Raw genomic sequence first — 21800 nt, forward strand, 5'->3', positions numbered from 1 at the left:
TTTGACAATAACTTTTCCCGAACAAAATGACAATCAATCTCTATATGTTTAGTTCTCTCATGAAATACTGGATTTGATGCAATGTGAAGTGCAGCTTGGTTATCACAATACATCTTCATACTCTGAATGTCACAGAAGTTAAGCTCTTGAAGGAATTGCTTCACCCATATAAGTTCACATGTTAATGAAGTCATTGCCCTATATTCAGCTTCAGTTGTTGATCGAGCCACTACATTTTATTTCTTACTTTTCCATGAGATAATGTTTCCTCCAAGGAAAACACAATATCCTGTAGTAGATCGTCTATCAATAGGAGAACCTGCCCAATCAACATCACAATATCCTGATAACGGAAGGTTTCCTTTGTCTTCATATAACAGCCCTTGCTCGGGAGCCTTTTTCACATACCTTAGAATGCGAATGATAGCATTCCAATGATCAACACACGGAGCTTGCATGAACTGACTAACCACTCCAACTGCAAAAGATAGATNTGGCCTTGTAATAGTGAGGTAGATTAGTTTTCCCACTAGCCTCCTATATCTCTCCGAGTCGGAGAATAACTCACCTTCTTCTACTGATTTGGATCCATAGGACTATCAACCGGTCTACAATCAATCATGCTTGTTTCTTGTAAAATATCCAGAGCATACTTCCTTTGGGAGATTACAACTCCATCTTTTGATTGAGCTACTTCAATGCCTAGGAAGTATTTGAGGCTCCCAAGATCCTTAGTTTGGAAACGTCTACACAAGTACTCCTTCAATTGAGATATTCCAGCAGTATCATTTCCTGTAATGACTATATCATCAACATATACTATCAAGTAAACACATTTCCCGAGGGGTGAATGATAATAAAAGACTGAATGATCTGCTTCACTACGTTTTAACCCAAATTTTTTAACAATGGAGCTGAACTTTCCAAACCAAGCACGTGGAGATTGCTTGAGCCCATATAGGGATCTGTTCAATTTACAAACCATACAAGACTCCCCCTGAGCAACAAACCCAGGAGGTTGCTCCATATAAACTTCTTCCTCAAGATCACCATGGAGAAAAGCATTTTTGATATCAAACTGATGAAGTGGCCAATGACAAATGGCTGTCATGGCGAAGAACAAGCGAATGGTAGTCATCTTAGCCACAGGAGAAAAGGTGTCACAATAATCAAGACCATAAACCTAAGTGTACCCTTTTGCAACCAGCCGGGCTTTGAGCCTATCAATGTCACCATTAGAGCCGACTTTAATTGCATATACCCATCGACAACCAACAGCCTTTTTGCCTGGGGGAAGTGGCACAAGCTCCCAAGTATTACTGTGGTCAAGAGCCTGCATTTCTTCAATCATGGCTTGTCGCCATCCAGGGTGATCAAGTGCTTCTTTCACATTTTTAGGTATAACCACAGGAGAGACTGAGGATAAAAGGGAATAAAAGGAGGGCGACACTCGGTGATAGCTGAGAAAATTATAAATGGGATGAGGGTTTCGAGTAGAACGAGTACCTTTTCTGAGAGCAATGGGCCAACCAGAATCAGCTTCATCAGGAGGCGTGACAGGAGATGGTGACGAAGAAGAATCTGAAGGAGGAGATCCACCATTTTCTGGAAGAGGATTACTCATCGGGGTACTGTGTCGGAGGATACCAGTATGTGGAATGGGAGATTCAGGAGGACCGTGATCATGACTTGAATTGACGGGGGCATTGGAGATATTGGACTCAACCACTGGAAGAGGAAGGCCCTGTTGGAGGATATGAACATCTTGAACAGATGGAAAGAAGAAAGGTGTTTGTTCAAAGAATGTGACATTGGCAGACATGTAGTACTTCCGAGTTTCAGGAGAGTAACACNTGTACCCTTTTTGAAGCCGAGAATAGCCCAAAAAGACACACTTAATTGCACGAGCAGAGAGCATGTCTAGCCCTGGAGACATGTCATGAACAAAACATACACAACCAAAAACTCGAGGAGGGGTGTGATAGAGAGGATCATTGGGAAAGAGGATGGAGAAAGGGACTTTATTATTGAGAGAGGAGGAGGGCATCCTATTGATAAGAAAACATGCAGTTAAGATGGCATCCCCCCAGTGATGAACAGGAATATGGGCACCAAGCAAAAGGGTACGAGTCGTTTCAACCAAGTGTCTATTTTTTCTTTCGGCTATACCATTTTGCTGGGGTGTATACAAGTGGACTGATGCAAAATACCATGGGAGCTAAGGATTGCAGAAAAAGAGGATGAGAAATACTCTTTAGCATTATCACTTCTCAAGATTTTTATTACTTGACCAAATTGGTTCTTGATTTCATTCAAAAAAGAGGTGAAAATGGGTAACAATTCAGAACGATCTTTCATTAGATAAACCCAAGTACATCTAGAATACTCATCAATAAAAGAAACAAAATATCTAAAACCAAAAGAAGAGACGCGACTAGGTCCCCAAACATCAGAATGAATAATAGAAAAACTAGAAGTACACATTGAGTGAGACTTTTTAGGAAAGACAGATTTGACATGTTTAGCTAGTTGACAAGAATCGTATTCTAAAGTCTGAAGACTACTAAGTTCAGGACACATCTGTTTTAACTTTGACAAGTGAGGATGGCCAAACCGATCATGTAACACTTTAGGATGAGGAGCAACAACACATGATACCCGTTGATGAGATCCAAAATGGTATAGACCTCCAGCTTCATATCCTTCTCCAATCTGTCTCCCCGAGCCACGCTCCTGTATGACAAAAGATTTTGAATCAAAGGTTATTGAACAATGTAACATTTTGGTTAACTAACTTAAGGAAATTAAATTGAATGGACAGTGAGGGACAAAAAGAACAGATTTCAGAGTGAGATAGGGAGACTTTACCAACTCCCTTTGAAGAAGTTTTAGAGCCATTGGCAAGAGTAATGAAATGGGGTTTTTCTTGGAGGGAAACGGTTGAGAATAATGAGGCATTACCAGAGATGTGATCAGAAGCACCCGAGTCAATTACCCATGAATTTGGACCTTCCATGGATTGAGAAATGCAAGTTGTGGACAGACTTGGGGAATGAGATGATTGCGCCAAGCTGTTAGACTTTAATCGCAAATACTCTTGATACTCTTCCTCAGTGAACTTAGAGTTGGAAGTGCAAGTTTCAGCCTTAGAGATATTGGCTGTTTTTGAAGGAAAGCCATGCAAGGAGTAATAATTTTCTTGGGTGTGACCCGGCCTCTTACAGTAAGAGCACTATGGACGTCCCCGACCTCCACGTCCTCCTCCTCTAGTGCCACGTCCTCCTCTTCCTTGTGTAGCAACAATGACAGATGGTTCTAGTGTTTCATGAGCTTCCTGAGATTGAGGCGCTGGAACACGAAGAAGACGTGTGGTCAAGGCTTCCAAGGTTGGGACCTCATGGCTTGTCAGAAGTTGGTCCCTGATGTGATTCAAGTCTGGATGCAAAGCACGGAGGATCATCACCATATAATACTTGTCAAGCTTCTTCTTGATGTCTTCCGAAGATTCCTCTTCCAAGAACATTCTNAANTCTTCCACAGCTGCNTGGGCTTCAGTCNTGAAGGAGACCATATCATGATCTGTCATTTTGAGACTTGCAAGCTTGTTAGCTGTATCGTAGAGACGTTGAATATCATTAGCATAAATGCTTTGAGCTTTCTTCCAAAACAAGTGACATGTTTTGAAGGCTCTAAGAGATATCAAAAGTCTTGGTTCCACAGACTGCCACAATAGGGCACACAATTGGAAATCTGCTTGTTTCCATTGTTCAGCTTTTTCAGACGGTACTTGGCTTCCATCCTGCTCAAGGTGGTCATAATGTCCTTGGCCGAGAAACCACATTTCCACGATAGCAGACCAAGAGAGGTAGTTCTTTTCGTTTAGCTTTTCGGAAGTAATTGAGGGACTTCCAGACGCCATTGTTGATAAAAATAGGAGAGGAACCAGAAAGGAGCCTGAAAACCGAGAGAAACAGAAAACGCAACACCCAAACAACCCTTGGTTTTTCAAGGGGAGCTTCGGCACCTCACGAGAACCAGGTTTTGAGGGTCCGAACAGGGAGAGGAGACCCAGGCGACAGCTATGGAGGTGTCGCGGCGGATTTCCGGTGAGTAGACGGCAGCGCGTGTACAGCACGTGCCTGTTCGCAGCGCACAAAGAAGCTGCGCGTGACGGAGCGTGGGGAGGAATCAGGCGAACCCACCGGCGGGGTTGGCTGTCGCGTGAAGAGGCGAACCAGATCCACTGGTTGCCGGACGGAACAATGACGGTGGTCGGTGGCGGATACAATAGGGAGATAGAAGGTCAAGAGGCTGTCCTAGACTACTAGGTACAGAACTAAGTAAAACCATTAAACTTCTGCATACTAGCCTAAATGAAAATACCTATATGTAATGATTCCAACATGGAAATACTCCTAATACTCAAAGGAAGAAGTCTTGCAAAGGATTTAGCAGATACTACTACTAACACAATACAATGGAGCTGAGCTCCTCGCGAGATGGAAAATATACAATATGTCCACGGAAATGGTGAGCTTGCAGGTGATTTGGAAGGTCACTAATCCTCAGTGGATGGTTCATAGCAACTAAATTTCAAAGCAAGTTAAGCATTTAATTCAAATTTAGCAAGCAAAAGTTCCAAACACCACATGCATTATGTTAAATGTCACTGCCCACATTCATTTAAAAAACATATAGTATATAATTATATATAATAATTCAGAAATCAGCAGCCAGCACATAAAATGGGTCCACTAATCAACCCAAAATCCACTTTAGTTTTCAGGTACAACATTTAGCAAGAGTTTGGATTGCAGCCACTGACAATTATTTCACTGGAAGTACATTGTGTGGAATAAAATGTCAACACTCACCTGAAGCATTACTGATAAGAGCTATCATCAACGTTTCAGTTGAAATCTGAATTTCAGCTGTTTGACTTTTGAGCACAAGTGGCTCTTTTTCCCGAACTTGAAACTTCATGATGTCCAAAGACAGGCAGAATGTCAAATTTAATACGGATGACTTCCCCTTCTACTTTCTAACCATTCTTGATAGAAATGAAATGCTTTAACTGGTTCCTTCATTTTGCAGTACTTGTTAAAAAGAATCTGCACTGGAACATGATCATTCAATAAACCAGATTTTAGTATTTTGGCATATTGCTCCTCTGCCTCTTTCATCATACCTCTAATACAGAACACCTTAACAATTTCAGTGCGAGTTATTAAATCTGGTTCATACCCTCTCTGCACCATCTCATCATGTAATTGAAGAACAAAATCAAGACGTCCTAAATTACAGGCGGCACCTATCAATAAATTATAGGTAACAACATTAGGAAAAATATCCTCTGAAAGCATTTCTTCCTTCAGAGTGCAAGCACAATTGAAATTGTCATTCTTCACTTGTGCAAGAATTAAAGCATTGTAAGTAAATACATTTGGGTGAACACCATAATCTAGCATCTCATTTCTTGTCGAAAGTGCATTCCTAAGATCATCATATCGTCCATATAAGTCAATTAGTAGGTTCCATATTAAAGGCTTGGGCACTATTAAATTGTTCAACATAGACCGAAGCAAGCTTTTTGCTCTAGCAATCTCTCCATCAAAACAAAGACCTCGAATCACAAGCTGGTATGTAATTTCATTGGGCATAATTCCCATACTAGACATGACTCCAAGGGTATAGCAAGCCTCACTAGTTTTACCTTCCTTGCAAAGAGCACCTATAAGAATATTATAGGTAAAAACATCAGGAAGTAAACCTTTCTTATACATCTCGCATGTATATCCATATGCAAGGTTCATTTGTAGACTCTTGCAAATGCCATGGATAAGAACATTATAAGCTACAACATCAACTTTAGTACAATTCTGAACCATCTCATTCCAAAGACTAAGAGCCTGAAAAATTGCTCCTTTCTTAAAGAAGTTATCCATAAATATAGTAGAGGTTACTAAATTAGTTATATCTTTCTCGTCATCATCCTTCAATATTTCTTGGAGCATCCTTTTAGTCCTTTTAGCTCCCTTTAGAAGACCTTTCTCACACAGAGCACGCACCAGTATACTACAAGTAACCCTGTTTGGCAGAACCCCAGCATTGGACATGGTGGAGAGCAGAGACAAAGCCCTGTCCATGTCATTAACAGTGCAATAGCCCTTAATCAAAGTGTTATAAGTCGCACAATTGGGACCAGGACCATTTTCTAACATCTCTGCAACAATCCAATCTGCTTTCTCCAGAACACCAATTTTGCACAGCCCTTTTACAATATGGTTGTGGGTAAACACATCAGGAACAACACCTTTCATAACCATTTTCCTCCGAAGCCAAAGAGCTGCGACCAACTTACTGTCCAAGCACAAACTCCTAATAGTAGCTGTGTGTTCAGCATACTTGAATTCACAAGCATATCCCATAGTTAGACCTATCTTTACCAAACATAGATTTTCCCTGCAACATTATACGTGATAACCAAAAAAGTCAATCACATTGGAATCCCTTATATCTTTATCCTAACATAGAGATATACATATATGGGGATGTAGCTAACAAGAAAGCCATTTTAACATGATGAGAACAAATCTGGGTCAAACAACCATACATGGATGTTAAGATTAGAAGCTCTTTAAAATCACAGAATATAGGTCCTTCGAGAAAGGTCGTGTGAACTCTTAAAATTATTTTACTTAATTATTTTCATTTTCGTTTTTCTCTTCTCTCAAGACTGAACCGTTTATTCCAACACACTTATTCAGCTAGTTGTTCATCCAATCACATAAATAATCTTTAATGATGGTAAGATCTAAACACAACCGCATAACATTACATACATGCATTGCATGATACTGTGATTCAATTCAACCTACAAATTACTTTAAACTTCATTCTTCGAATTCGATAATAATCGAAACTAACCTCATCATCTTCAGCCGCTCTAAACTATCCTTAAGCATAGTGTCCAGCACATTGAAAACAGCGTGCCGTCCATTCTCGTCCGCGCCAAAACTCCTGTCGTTCGACGAAGAATCTCTCGCGTACACGTCGCACTTTTTCTCGATCGCCGCGTCCACGACACAGCAAATCCTGCAACCAACCACGGAACAACGCTGTTGATGTCAGAAGTTTGAAAGAAAGAAAGAGACGCGATGCAAATAAATGGAGTGAGAGAGACGAAATAGGTGCCTGTGGTGTGAGACGGCGTCGTCTAGGGAGCGGAAAATGTGAGCGATGAGGTTCCGTTTGACGTAGAGAAAGGTGCTGTTGAAGAATCGTAGCAGAGGAGGTTCTCCAGTGGCGGCGAAGAAAATTGCGGTTTCCGCCATCGTTTCGGTTTTACTCGATTGAAGTTGAAGACATTTAGATCGGGAGAGTTGAAAAGGTTAGGAATATTGAGATATGGAGAAACTGCTATTATCTCTGCTTCTGTATTGTGTTGGTGGCTGCAAGAGTGTAGCCAGTTGGAAGAGGATACACAGCAGCGGAAATGAACACAAATTGCGGAAAATTTAGAATGTTTTACCATAACAAAAGTTTAAAAAAAATAAAAAGGTTTGGGGGAGAGGGGAGTTTTACTTTACTCATTCAACTATTTAAAATTAAATAATTTCAAAATTTTTTTTTTAAGAAAATCTCTTTCTTTTAGGTAAATCTAATTCGCTTTTCCTTCTAAATTTCGATTCAGTTTTTAATCTTTTTGAAGATTTAACACTAAAAGTAATTAGACAAACTCGTCTTTTGTAGCATGTAGTATCTTTTTGTTCTTAGTAAATCTCTTTATTTATGATCCTAAAATTTTGCATTGATCCTTGATTAAATCTTTAATTTTGTAAATAGATAGATTTTTTACGTGTGACGTTGTTTAGAAAGATAATAGTGTCAGACAAACTTTATAAACTAACGGAAGCTAATTTATTTTTTAAATGTAATGTTTTATTTTTGGATGATTATTGTGTTTGAATGTCGTTATAAAAATGAGAATTTCATAAGAGAAGTAAAAGTTTAATGCATGATATATGTAAGGGTGGTATTTTCTTTTGCTATAGAAAGTTCAGAATTGATGAAAGGAAGAGATTTTTGGGTTTGTAGTGTGAAGTTCCCAAATGGGATGAAACTATCGATTTGGATATGTTGATTCATGCTTGATGTTGTTATATCATGAAACCAGTATATGTTTAGTCATGCTTGATGTTGTTACGTTATCAAAATTGGTATGAAAGTAGTGATAAAATGTGTTACATATTAGTGGAAAATGTGATTTTTGTGATTTCTTGATTATATTAGTGTGAAATAAGTCTTTTATGTTTCGTAACCAATGTTAGAACAAGAAAAAGTCAACATTAAAAATGATAGATAACATTTTTGTAAATAGATATTCAATTTAGGCATAGGAATTTATACTTTTTCAATGTCATATGCTCGTTAGACGTTGGAATTCTCAATTTCCGACGTCATATTGGATAAATTTCATGAAAATGTTTGGCACGAAGGTGAAAAAGTAATCACGTATAACATTGAATGCCCTGGTGATGGAAGCAACTCCACACATCAAGTGAGAACTCTTCCAAACTCATAATGGACGCAATGGAATGAGATGATGAAAGAAAACCCAAGTGCACGCCAAGTGTTTGATGAATGGTTCAGTGGAGGTTTGGTGAGTGTGTGAGGTTTCTCAAGCTCAGAAGGTCTTCCAAAGAGGAAGGAAGCTAGAGGAAGAGGTGTGAAATTAACATTAAGAAGTGAAAAATCTGATAAAGCATTGTACCTTTGATGAAAAGACTAAAGTTTGACCTATCACCTAAAGGTTGTCTACTCTCCTGAAATGAACTCAACATCCAACGATCATCTTTCAAAAGGGCCTATATGAAAAAGATCAACTGAAGAGAAGAAAGTTGCCACTATTGAGAAAAATGTAGAAGGGTGGTTGAAGCATAAATATAAAAAAGGTGAAAAATAAAGGAAGAAAAGAAGAAATGAAAAAGAGAGAGTATGCTCAAGAAAGATCATCATTCATCAACTTTACCTCATTTCAAAGCCTATATCGTCTGATACTCTTCAATCCAACAAATGTGATGAAAGCAAGCTCAAACAAGATAAAATATGAGGAAAAAACTATCATTCAATCTAGTTCTTCGTTGTATCTTCAAGCCTATAACATCTTATGCTTCCAAGACGAAACAAAGAGAAAGAAGAAGAAGAAGAGAGAAAAAAAATCTTCACAGATTGATTCATATTGTTGCAATCCTCTCAACGAGAGTTTATTCAATCTATATCTGTAAATAAACACTAAGTGTGTTTGTAACCTTGAGCTAAACATGTGTACTAGTCAGGTTAGACTAGAAAACCAGAAATGGTTGATAATACTCAAGTGTCAGAAGTGACGAATAATACTCAACCAGAAGTGGGTAAACTCGGCCTAAATAGTTGTCTAGGGATAAATCCTGAAAAGGCTAAACTCGGACTAGACATGTTGTCTAGGGGTGTCAAGAATGACAGATAATACTCAACCAAGAGTTGATTGTACTCAGAATCAGGAGTGATGTAAGAATACTGAGAATAATCACGATTGACTACGAAGCAAGAAGGATTTATAATACTCAGACTAGTTGTGTAGATTAAGGGACCAAAAGTGGTTTAAAAATACTAAACTAGGAGTAGGTTAAACTCGTAATCTTTGATAAGATTAATGGAACCTCTCAAAAGTTTTTAAGAGAGAACTGGATTTAGCTTAAAATTAAGTGAACTAGTATAAAAACTTTGTCTTATAGTTTTTTTTACTATAAATATTATTGTTAAGTTTCCTATTTACTTATCTTACATACACAACATCTAAGAAAATATAATTAACATTAAAGGAAAATTAGTCATTAATAAAATTCTAACTAAAATTAATTAATAAATAAATTTAATTTATAATGTTAAAAAATAATTTTAATTAATTAAAATTAATATTAACTTAGATCAATTGAAAATAAATTCAATTCACACAAAACGGAAATGATTAATGAAAAAGTTAATCTTAATAACATTGGTTGGAAACAACTCTAATCTAACATTAATAATAAAATCATCAATAATATCAGTAAAATAAATAAATATTACAAAGTTTTTGTGTGAAAAAAAAAAACTGTCAATATTTATTAAAGATAGTGTTAATATACTCAAATTTTAATATCAATGTATTGATTTTAGTGTTATGTCAAACCAACGAAAATCAAAATCAAAGGAGAGAATAAAAAAAATGCAAATTTGGAATTTTTCCTTTCAATTGAAATTTAAAATCATATAGTTCTTAATCATTTAATTAATCTCGTAAATTCTATATTTATCAACAGAGTTTACGATAAAGGATTTTCAAATTTTCTAATAAAATAAATTGTTCTCTTCAATTTTTATTTTATTTTTATCAAAACACAGTATTAATGATTCAACATTCTTTTAAGAATCATTCTGAATCAACTTTATTTTATTTTGAAATCTTCATTTCATCACGAGTATGATTTTATCTCTTTCAAATATACTATTTTGAAAAGAATTTAGAATATTTTTAAAATTATTATTTAAAAAAAATAAAAAATTTCACTCCAAAAAGTCCTTTTAAACATAAAAAAAAGATAATAATACTTAAACAATATATTTTTAACAATATTTAAACATCATCATCACTGGTCAATGATGGTGTTTATAATTATTATTATTATAGAGTAATTTTAAATTCAAATGTTGTAAAAGTCTAATTATCATTATAAAAAACAATATAAAGTTGGACAGTCTAAGCTTATTGCTGAAAGGTGTTAATTCTTATTTTCTTGGGAAGCAATAGGTTAAAAAAAATACATCTCTCTATTAAAATATTACGGGAAAAAAAGGAAGACTTAATAAATATATTCTCTTATCTATAAATAATCATTATAAAATTAATTTTTAATTATTGTAATTACTGATTTCAAAACGTATATAAAGATATTATCATTACAATTCATTATGAAAAAGATTTTGATTGCATTAATTAGTATAATTTCTGATGGAATGAATCACTTTGGGAGAAGTGCAAATTAATTAAAATTGAAAAGAAATTAAGATTTACAGTTCTTAAAACAGTAATTAATATTATCTAAAATTTAAAAAAGAATAGATAAATATACATAAAAAGTTTTCAAACAACTTCATATTATTGATAATAGGAAGTCGAGATTTTGACACTTTTATTTTGACATAACTTTAACAACGTCACGTGTCAGCTTTTTATTGGACGAATTAATTTTTTAAAAAAAACCAACATTTTGACGTCATCCAATTGGAACAGATTTGAATAATTTTTTTCTATCTCTATTCACATAGCCAAAATCCTGCAAATGTAGGTGTGAAAGTAAGAGTAGTTTAAAACGTTATATAATAACAACAAAATTTTTACCATATATTTCAGGTGGATGGTGACGAATTCCCACAATATTGTAGACGTTTGCTGAGTTGATGATGATGTCATGCTTTCCCAAAGAAGAAAATAACGTGGTGATGTATTAGGGTTTCTCTTTGTTAAGTACAATGAAACCTCTCAAATTTATAGCCACATAGGTTCTTCCTTAACTTCTAGGAAACCGCTATGGTCAAAATAGAGCATTAAATGTTGTGTTAAAGTTTACAAATCAGTTTGAATGACTTTATGATAATGTTGGACCTTTAAATGGGGTTTAATGCACCATTAATGNAGTCAACNGACTTACCAACCAATTTGAAAGTGGTNAAACCATTTGAATAACCATGAATTGGAAGGGATACAATTGTACCGGTCAATTTAAACAATTAATGGATTAATAAAGAATATAAATAATGACAGTACGAGTGTCATTGGAACTTAAACATAGTGAATCATTTAACCTCTGCGCGAAAGTTGTTAAATGTAATCGTTTACACTGTCATTGTAAACGATTACGGTAATGAAAGTTCATTTTTGGACACAAANTCCGTCTGCAGGAACCACTAATCATAACNTAGGGGACCCTATTGTACANATGAACCAGTTTGGGAATATTGCATTAAGAAAAACAAACATTGGTTTCGTTGATACATTCTTCACCACAACTTTCATTCACAATAACAAAGGTCCGAGAACGANAATGATGGTCCGAGAACGAGAATGCTCCGACGACGATAACGACACGAAAGAGGTTTCGCCACACACCCACAACGACAATGATGGTCCGAGAACGAGAACAACCTTTCACAATGACGACGCNTGAGAAAAACCCAAACCACTAAAGTGATGGTCCGAGAACGAGAATGCTCCGACGACGATAACGACACGAAAGAGGTTTCGCCAGACACCCACAACGACAATGATGGTCCGAGAACGAGAACAACCTTTCACAATGACAACGCCTGAGAAAAACCCAAACCACTAAAGTGATGGTCCGAGAACGAGAACAACCTTTCACAATGACAACGCCTGAGAAAACTTGGAGAAGGAGGCCAGCGAAGAGACGTAGGGAGATGAGAGAACCGTCAGAGAGCACGAAAATGAAAAATGAAAGAGAGCGCCAAAACTAAAACCCCACACCCAACATTCCATCTTTGCCCCTCAGCATATTAAACAATGTCATTTTTCAAAAATAAAAAACCACCCAATCAGACAACGACACCTGCCCAGTGTCAAAAGAGTGTCAAAATTGGGTGTTAAAGTAACATTTTCCTTGATAATATTATCAGTAGCATGATATCATCTGATACACAGATAATATATATATATATATATATGTCACCCTAAAATATCGATTTCAAATCTAGGGTTTCTGGTGCAAGATATTGCAATTTCCTCATCAGCCATGTTTGGTTTCTTCAGCAATCTCGACAATTTCTTCACTGGAAGGATCTGGAAGTTCATTTGTAGCATCATCAGTGTGTGTTCACTCGGAAGTGATTGAGAAAGAGTGATTGAGTGGATTTGAGAGTAATTTTTGTTGTTGTTTATTTGAGTGAATTTGGAGGTAAACAAGAGTGAATTTTGAAATAAAGTTGGTGAGAATTGGTATAGAATTTAGTTTATATGACAAATTAAAAAAATTTATTTCAAAATTTACTCTCGTTTACTTCCAAATTCACTCAAATAAACAACAAAAAAATATTATCTTCAAATCCACTCAATCACTCTTCCCCAATCACCTCCGATCACTCCAAGTGAACACACCCTCAAAGTTGGTTATGCAGTTGTATCAACTTTACCCTCTGTTGGAACTTCAATTACAAATAATTCATCAGTCATATGTGATATCATCTCTTTGCATTCCTCATCATCCATATGTAACATCGTTTCAACTAACTCATTTATAATAGATAGGAACTCATCTGGAGTAGATGAATGTACAAGATCAGCATCCTCATGCTTCTTTCCAGCCATCTTCGTGGGGAATCCGAAAACCTTACGTATAAAATCAGCATCTATAGGCTTCTTTCCAGCCATGTTTGTGAGCAGATAGGCTTTTGAAAAAACTAGCACATTTATAGGAGATATAAGTGCAACTTCCAAAGTAAAACTGAATTAATACAAGTTGTATTTACTAGAAGACTGATGAACACAAGTGCAACTTCCAAAGTAAAACTGAATTAATTACAAGTTATGTTTACTAGAAGATTTGATGAACACAAGTGCAACTACTTTCTGGGTAATGTAAGAGTGTATGAATTTTTTAGGTTTGAATGAAATGAATCAAAGTTATTTTACCTTTCACCATTTCAGAACACTCTTCATAAACTATTCAAGAGTCATACGACTTTTGTATATGATGTGCTTATGTTGCAGAACCATTCAGCATTAATATTTTTACAAACTGGTCATTCTTGTAATTTTTGTGAATATTTGTTCCTTTTCTTAAAAAAACTTACATAATATTATAATAGTATATAATTTATTATTTGCTATTTTATGATTTTTTAAATCTTAATTTATAAATTATTATTTGGTTTAATAGTTCATTTATAATATATAACTTTTGTTAGAAGTGGATTTTAAGTCTAACTCAATCCCACAAAAACCAGTTTGTAAGATAAGGTTTGCATCCATTTATATACTATGAATTAGCCTTATTTTTAGTCGATGTGGAACTTCCAACAACTTTCATGCGAATTATTTTGCTATAGTTTATGTAATTTTATGAATTTTTATTTTGAAAATAAATTTATTAAAAATTTGTTAAATTTTTTTACATTTTAAAATTTATTTTATATTTTTTATAACTTTATAGCTTCATAAAAGAAAATTATGAATTTTATAGAAATTTATAATTTTATGTAATTTATTATAATGATAAATTTGTTATATATATATATATATATATATATATATATATATATATATATAAAATAATTTCTCTCTTGTGTCAGAATTGAAACATTCAATAAGAATTTAAGAAGAGAAATGAAATTGGTGAGAGAGTAAATTAACTCATCAATATTTGTACTTCTAAATTTACCATTAAATTCATGTTATGTTTTCAACTATGAAGGATATATAATATGTATAGTAGATTTTCTGAGTATTGATCATTAGGTTGATCATCAAACCAATAACCTAGGTCGACCATTCAAGTTGATTATCCAAGCTGATTACTAGATTGATCATATATGTTGACCACCAAACCAACAATCTAGGTCAACAACCACTCAAGCTGACTACCCAAGCTGATCATTAGGCCGACTACTCAGGCTGATCATCTAGACCAACTATATAGCCGACTCTCCAGGCCGACCACCAGGTTGACCATCAAGCCAACCACTCAGGCCTCATTAAAACCATAATGCAAATTAAGATGTGATTGAATTGTCATTAAGGCCAACGAAAGGTAAATGTCCATTACAATTATTATATAAAGGTCTCATATACCATCCATACGGTCATCTACTAACTTAAGATCATGATGTCTTTTGCAGGAATCCTCCCACATGTTTTGGATGAGTAAAACACAATCTAATTGAGCTTCCCAACATTTAGGCCACTTTCCTCGATAGTCTATTGGTCTGCTACAATGTTCGGTCAGTCTCCTAGACGTCCTACTCCTACTTAATCTGCTATGCTCCTCAACCATCTCCAACCTCAAATCCCGCCTATGACCCTACAACATATATTTTTTAATATGATATAAAATAATATATATATATATATATATATATATATATATATATATATATATATAAATAAAGAATAATGAGTTTTGAAAACTTCATCTGTTATAATTTTATATAGGAAATCTTGAATCAAGAAAATTTTAAGTGTAAAGTGTATATAAAATAATCTCCTCATTCAAACTATTTATTGATCTATTTTAAGTACTCATTAAATGTCAAAAAAATTAAAAGTATATATTGATCCTGCAGTATTTAACATGTCATAGTAACAACACTAATATACCAAATTCTATTAGAATGCTATACCTTTTCGTATTCTTATTTTCTTTTGGAAGAAAAAAATCACATATAAGCATCTTTTCTCTAAAAAGTATAAGATATTTCTTTATCATGTTATTATTAATAAAAAAATTCTTAATAATATAACTAATAGAAAATGTTAATCACAGTTAATTTGTTTAGTGAAATAGGTTTCCTTGTAATATAACTCAAAATGATTTGGTACATGATCATATATCTAAATTTTAAAATAATGATTTGTAAAATAAAAAATATTTTTTATACACTTTTTTAACTTTTCAGTGCACTGACAATTTCCAAAGAGTTACATTTTTTATTTTTTTTTGGTGCAATAGCAGAGAGAGTCACTATTTTGTAATTGGGCTTTAGATTTTAAACAAAATGTTCAAAAGTTTTAGGTTAGAAAACGGGTCTCAATTTCGACCCATGAAAACACCCTACATCAAGCACCACCACAAGAGGTGCAGCTGCTGCGTGAGTCACCGCCGCGAGAAGTGCCACCACAAGTAACATTATAGTGAGAAGTGCCCCGAACGACGGGTCGAAGCGCGATTTTGACTAATTGCTCTTTTCCCTTTCTCTCACTACTTTCTGTCCATTTTTTTCTTAATCTCAGTATTTGAAGCCAGAGTTGAAGATTTTATTATTTGAATTGTGAGGAAGATTGATCAAAGAAACTGAGGGAAAAATGAAGATGGTAACTTCTTTCACCGGCAACATGAAGGTGATTAATTTTTCGGAGCCTGTTAGCTATATAATTTTGCATTGTATTTCTTAAAAGGGATTACATTTCTCAGTGGTTAAATGGGTCTGTGATATAGACTAAAACTGCATTATTTTTCAAATTCAATTTTTATACCTGTTTTTATTGTATTTTCAGAGAGCTGCTGCTGGGCTTAAACGCATTAATCTTGATGGTCTACGATGGCGGGTTTTTGATGCACAAGGCCAGGTGATCTGCAGTCTTTTCGTGTTTCTTCCCTTCAAAGCTAACATAGAGTGACTACATGCCATGCCATGATATTTTGATGTCAAGTTAAAGCAGTTTTCTAGTGTCTATGATTTTAGAACGTAAGCTCCTTTTGAACTTATAACTCACCTCAATGTCATAGTTTCATTTTTGGGTATGCTTGGACGATGTATTAGAAATGAATGGAATAGGACTAAATGGAATAGAATGACGTCAACTGTCATCATTTGGTTGGTTAGAATAGAAAATACATCTCTTTCTACCCCTTATGACAGAATTGGGTGAAACAAAATTATTATCCATTCTCGTTATAGTTATGTACAAAACCCTAACACTGGGTTGCACTTTTTCCTATTCCATGATATATTCAACTGTATGATAATTTTATTCTATTTTATTTCATATCATCCTGCTCCATTATCCCCATAATTAGAAAATTAAGTATCCAAGCATAACCTGTGTGATTTTATATGCATAATTTTTGGCGTTTTCACAGTGCAAAATAAAATGTGAGAAATTAGGTTAATGAAGTGCATTGCAAACAGTTAGCTTATTGGCTTGCATGGCATGTATGACTAGGATTGAGAGTCAAATCCTCTGAAGAGTTATCAATGGATTCAGAAGTTAATTTCATGGAGGATTCATTTGATAACCATCCAGAATGAATATAGATCTTTTGCAATATCTATTTATAAAACCAACTAAGAAGGGATCATATATCTTGTCTCAATTATCAGGAGTTGTTATCACTGATTAAGTTGCAACTTATACGCAAATGCTAGTAGCAAAGCATTCAACTCATACACTTTTGATTGGCATTTGTAGTGCAGTCAACTACTGAACGATTTGCATATTTGATATTTTGCTGATACCAATGTTCCTTTGAAATAGGTCCTTGGGAGGTTAGCTTCTCAAATCGCTACTGTAGTTCAAGGAAAAGATAAACCAACTTACACCCCTAATCGTGATGATGGAGATATGTGCATTGTTCTTAATGCAAAGGATGTTTGTGTGACTGGGAGAAAACTCACAAAAAAGGTCTACTACTGGCATACAGGGCAAGTTCTATGCATTTGTACTATAAGTTAGAAGTGATGAAATATATTATTTATTTGCATTGTTTGCTGTAATACTATAAAATAAATCTTTTAAGTAGTTAAGATGGCAATCTTCTTAAAAATTCTTCCTAGCTTATTGCATTCCTGTTGTTTATTTGGTTTCTTATGCTCCTTAGACTTCCTTAGTTTTCAGTTTTGTTCATCCTATTTTGACATAAAGTCATGGTATGTAGCTATGTTGGCCACCTCAAGCAAAGGACTCTAAAGGATCAAATGGCCCATGACCCTACTGATGTCATTCGCAAAGCTGTTCTGCGTATGCTGCCCAGAAACAAACTACGTGATGTAAGTGATATATTCACCAATGATTTTGGAATTTAAGCTCAATAAGGAATTTCATTACTAGCGTGAACGAGGTTATTTTCATATTTGGCTTGGATATTATTTGTTAGAATGCCATATGAGAAAAAGCCATTAACCCTTGAGCACTGTACTTTGACATTTTAAAAATGGTAGGTCAAGACCCAGAAGTAATTCCTGCTGTTCCAAAAGGGATTGACAGGTAGCTACTGTGATGGACAAAACCCAATAGTTTTCTGAAAATATCCACTGGAGCAACATTTTTAAATTTCGTTTGCCAAGTGCATCCATGATTTATAAAAAAATAAAAAACATCTCTACTATTATACTTCCAAAAGGTATAAAACCCAAACAAATTCAAAATTTTAAAATTATATTCTTTCCGCATCAGTTCTTTCAATTTTCTTTGTTCTACAATCTAACCTAAAAGTCTTATTATCATTTGAAGTATCATGATTGAATATTACCGCATTGTACCCTAAAATCACAACCATGTTTAGAGTTTTATTCTCATCTCATGGAAGAAGCAATATTTACTGGAACAAGACGTATGAGTCTTGTCTGTTTTAATTATGGATGCTGAATGGAAGTCTCTTGTCAATCTTATTGCACATTTTGTTATCATTTACAGTAAATTAGGAAATGGAAAGTTCATTTAATCATTTCCGTTTCAACAAAACAAGAGCAAGTGATCGTATTATCTCAGAAAACATCACTGGTGAAAGTTGCACCTGTGAACCTTAAAAATTTGTGAGGAAAAAAAATATCAATGTTATAACTAAATATTCCTTTGAATGAATTTTTTTCTTTTTTTGACAGCGTAATTAGAAAGGTTTTACTAAAGGGATTTACCTTTACCAATGTCCTTTACCAATGAAGTACACAAAAAAGTGTTGAACCTTAAAAAAATTGTGAAGAAAAAAAACATTTCAATGTTATAACTAAATTTTCCTTTGAAAGAATGTTTTTCTTTTCTTGACAGGGTAATTAGAAAGGTTCTACTAAAAGGAAAGATTTTGCAATTGTATTTACATAATGAAGTGCATAAAAAAGTTTTTAACCCATGACCATTTTTGTTGTCTTTGTTGTTCGATTTACTTATTGCACTAGGTGCCAAACCCCCTATTGACTACTACATAAACTGTTCATTCTAGTTATCATTTGCATTAGGTGTCAAACCCTCTATTGACTACTTCATGAATTGTTCGGTCTAGTATAATTTAATCCAATAGTATTGCTTTATGTACTTTATTAACACTTGGTTTCTGAAATAGAGACTAGGATTGACCGACGACATTATCAGTGTATACAAAATCATCAGGTCATTATCATAAATGTTACGAAATGAATAATCAAGTATCTTTTGCTAAAGGATATTTATCTTATTAGCTTGTAGTTTTGAATTTTTTTTTTTTATTTTGTTCGATGTAGTATTCAAGAGCTGAGCTTCTAAGTTGCATTTACTTGCATTATTGTTAATGGATACAGGACAGGGATCGAAAATTAAGGATTTTTCCTGGCAGTGAGCATCCATTTGGTGATCGGCCACTTGAACCTTATGTGATGCCTCCGAGAAGTGTACGAGAAATGACGCCACGAAAAAGGCGTGCCATGATTCGAGCACAGAAGAAGGCTGAGCAGCAACAACAGAATGCTGATGGAAAGAAGGGCAAAAATGGAGAAACGCAGGAAGAAATTGCATGAAGATACAATTTTGCTCAAGGAAGATGGTGCACACACTGATTATCATTCAAATGGAAAACCATCTGTCTCAAAAGCATAGACCAAACAAGACATTATTAAAGGCTTAGACCAAAGAATTTGAAAACTTTATTGATTATGAAAAACTGTCATGACAATTTTTCAAATAAACTATTTTCAGTAACTTGTATTTTCAGAAACTGCAGGTCCACATTAAATAACAAAAAATTGTAAAATTGAAACACTTCTCTAAACACTAATCCTAAGCTGGATGATCAACAAATTCTTCATTCAGCATTTCTATATCTCTTGACATTTTGGTGAATGATCAGGCTTTCTCTATCTAACCGATGGTTCACATATTTGTGCATTGCAGGCATTTTCATTTTGTTTTTCAGTGGACTCTTTCATTATGATTTACATATGATAAGTCTGCTTTACTAATATGAAAGTTTATACATCAAGGTAAGACTTACCAAGTTTCTGACAATGCAAAGACCAAACCCAGTGCCTCCGTGCTTGAAATGAGTAAAGGTTTCAGAACTCCATAAATCCTGACGACATAGCATTCAAAAGGTTTTTAAACCTTTGGATAAAAGTTTCATATTAATTTTCGGTTTAATCATTTAAAACATTCTCATTTATGTAGGATTTTCTTAATTGTACACAGGTTCATATCATATCCTGTGTTCTCAACTTCAAACCAATGTATCACTTTGTTGTCTTTTATAGATCCTTTTGTTTTTAATGATTTGCATTTGGTTTCTCTCTGCACTTCTGTAAAGTCCATAATTTCTTCTGGTTAAGAGGAAAATTTGGAGGCTAAAGCTTCCTTTACCCCATCAAATTTCACTTCCCGCCCCATGAAAATCTTCTGGAAAAGGATTATGTAAAAAATTCCATAATTATTTATTATATTCTATAAAATAAATTCCGGAAGTGATAGGATAAGTGATAGGGTGTAGGAAAAGAATGATAAGGTGCAGGAAGTAATTACCAAATTTTGATTACCAACGGAAGAGTATGGGCTTTCACTCCATAGTATAACAATATGATCCACTGCAACACATTTGAAAGACTTAAGATTAGTCTTCTAACACAACTTTTTTGGTTCATAGCAATAGATTTATTTAAAATTCTTTTGAATTTTTGGGTAACATGCTTCCTTACACCAATGTGATTTATTCTTAAAAGTTTATACTTATTCATTGTATAAACTCAAAACATCTTTGTTCAATACTTAATGGAAGAAATTTAAATAAAATTCATCATACAAGGAAGGAAGGAATAGAGTTCACAATACATTCAAATAAATGATTGACAACATACATAATGTAGAGGTAACTACAAAACAACTAAAACTAACTCTCATATTGTCGTCCAATCGTTATGTAAAAATCCTCATATGAGAAACATGCCTGAAAAGAAGCCTTTTATCACCTTCAGACTTTATATTTCAGGAAAAGCAATGGAACTGACCAATGTGAGTTTGAGACAAAATTTTAGGGGTGAACATGGTTATCATTTCCAATAAATAAATTTTAAAGTTTTGTGAAACCATTAATTTCAAGCTGATAAAGCTTTATATATATATATATATATATATATATATATATATATATATATATATATATATAAATAAGTCTATTAATATACGTTACACAAGTTTTGTCTAGTTATTAATTATATGAGTGTTATGATACATATTAGACAGATTTGAAGATACGTAAATTAAACAAGTCTTACAGTACAAATTAGACGAGTATATCCATGTACTTGTGAAATAAGTCTAACAATACTATTATGAGAATCTATCGATGCATTGATTGGATAAGTTTGGAAATACAAATCATACAAATATTTGCCTACATGTATTAGATAATACACATTAGATGAGACTATAAATCTATTAATTAGACGAATATAAAAAAGTCATTTCATATATTAATTAAATGAAATTACGAATGCTTTTATTAGACGAGTTGTCGATGAATTAAGTCTAGCAACATATTTTAGACAAGTCATTCATGTATTGATTAAACGAGTCTAACAATATACATTATACAAGTTTTTTCATACACGGGTTAAACAAGTCTATTGATACACATTAGATGAGTTTCTCAATTCACTTATTAGATGAATCTTGCAATGTACATTAGAAGAATTTGTTTAAATACTAATTAGATTAATATGATAATATACATTAGACGAGTCTATTCATACACTAATTAGACAAATATAACAAAAAAACTAGATGGTCATTTCATATTAGACAAGTTTATGAA

General features: G+C 34.0%; 2 protein-coding genes across 15 annotated transcripts in view; one reads left to right on the forward strand and one right to left on the reverse strand.

Annotated features, from left to right (window-relative positions):
* The window catches only part of LOC106779262 (pentatricopeptide repeat-containing protein At5g24830), a 23846-nt gene extending 16321 nt beyond the window's left edge, over nt 1–7525 (reverse strand). For 13 of the 14 annotated variants that reach the window (XM_022776521.1, XM_022776512.1, XM_022776520.1 and 10 more), the window contains exons 1-3: nt 7195–7525; nt 6928–7095; nt 4875–6462 (exon numbers count right to left, since the gene is read on the reverse strand). In XM_022776521.1, the coding sequence (XP_022632242.1) occupies nt 5013–6462; nt 6928–7095; nt 7195–7334 (1758 nt within the window). In that variant the 5' untranslated portion in view covers nt 7335–7525 and the 3' untranslated portion in view covers nt 4875–5012. The remainder of the gene's footprint in view (nt 1–4874; nt 6463–6927; nt 7096–7194) is intronic. The other variant, XM_022776523.1, reaches the window with a different exon arrangement.
* Nucleotides 7526–15814: 8289 nt separating this feature from the next.
* LOC106779237 (50S ribosomal protein L13) lies at nt 15815–19862 on the forward strand. Its single transcript, XM_014667313.2, has 5 exons — nt 15815–16150; nt 16307–16378; nt 17288–17454; nt 17688–17799; nt 19303–19862. Exons 1-5 carry the CDS (start codon nt 16115–16117, stop codon nt 19516–19518), a joined length of 603 nt encoding a protein of 200 aa, XP_014522799.1. The 5' UTR covers nt 15815–16114; the 3' UTR covers nt 19519–19862.
* The last annotated feature ends 1938 nt before the right edge of the window (nt 19863–21800 follow it).

The sequence above is a fragment of the Vigna radiata genome, unplaced genomic scaffold, assembly GCF_000741045.1.
Source record: "Vigna radiata var. radiata cultivar VC1973A unplaced genomic scaffold, Vradiata_ver6 scaffold_198, whole genome shotgun sequence".
Lineage (NCBI taxonomy): Eukaryota > Viridiplantae > Streptophyta > Magnoliopsida > Fabales > Fabaceae > Vigna > Vigna radiata.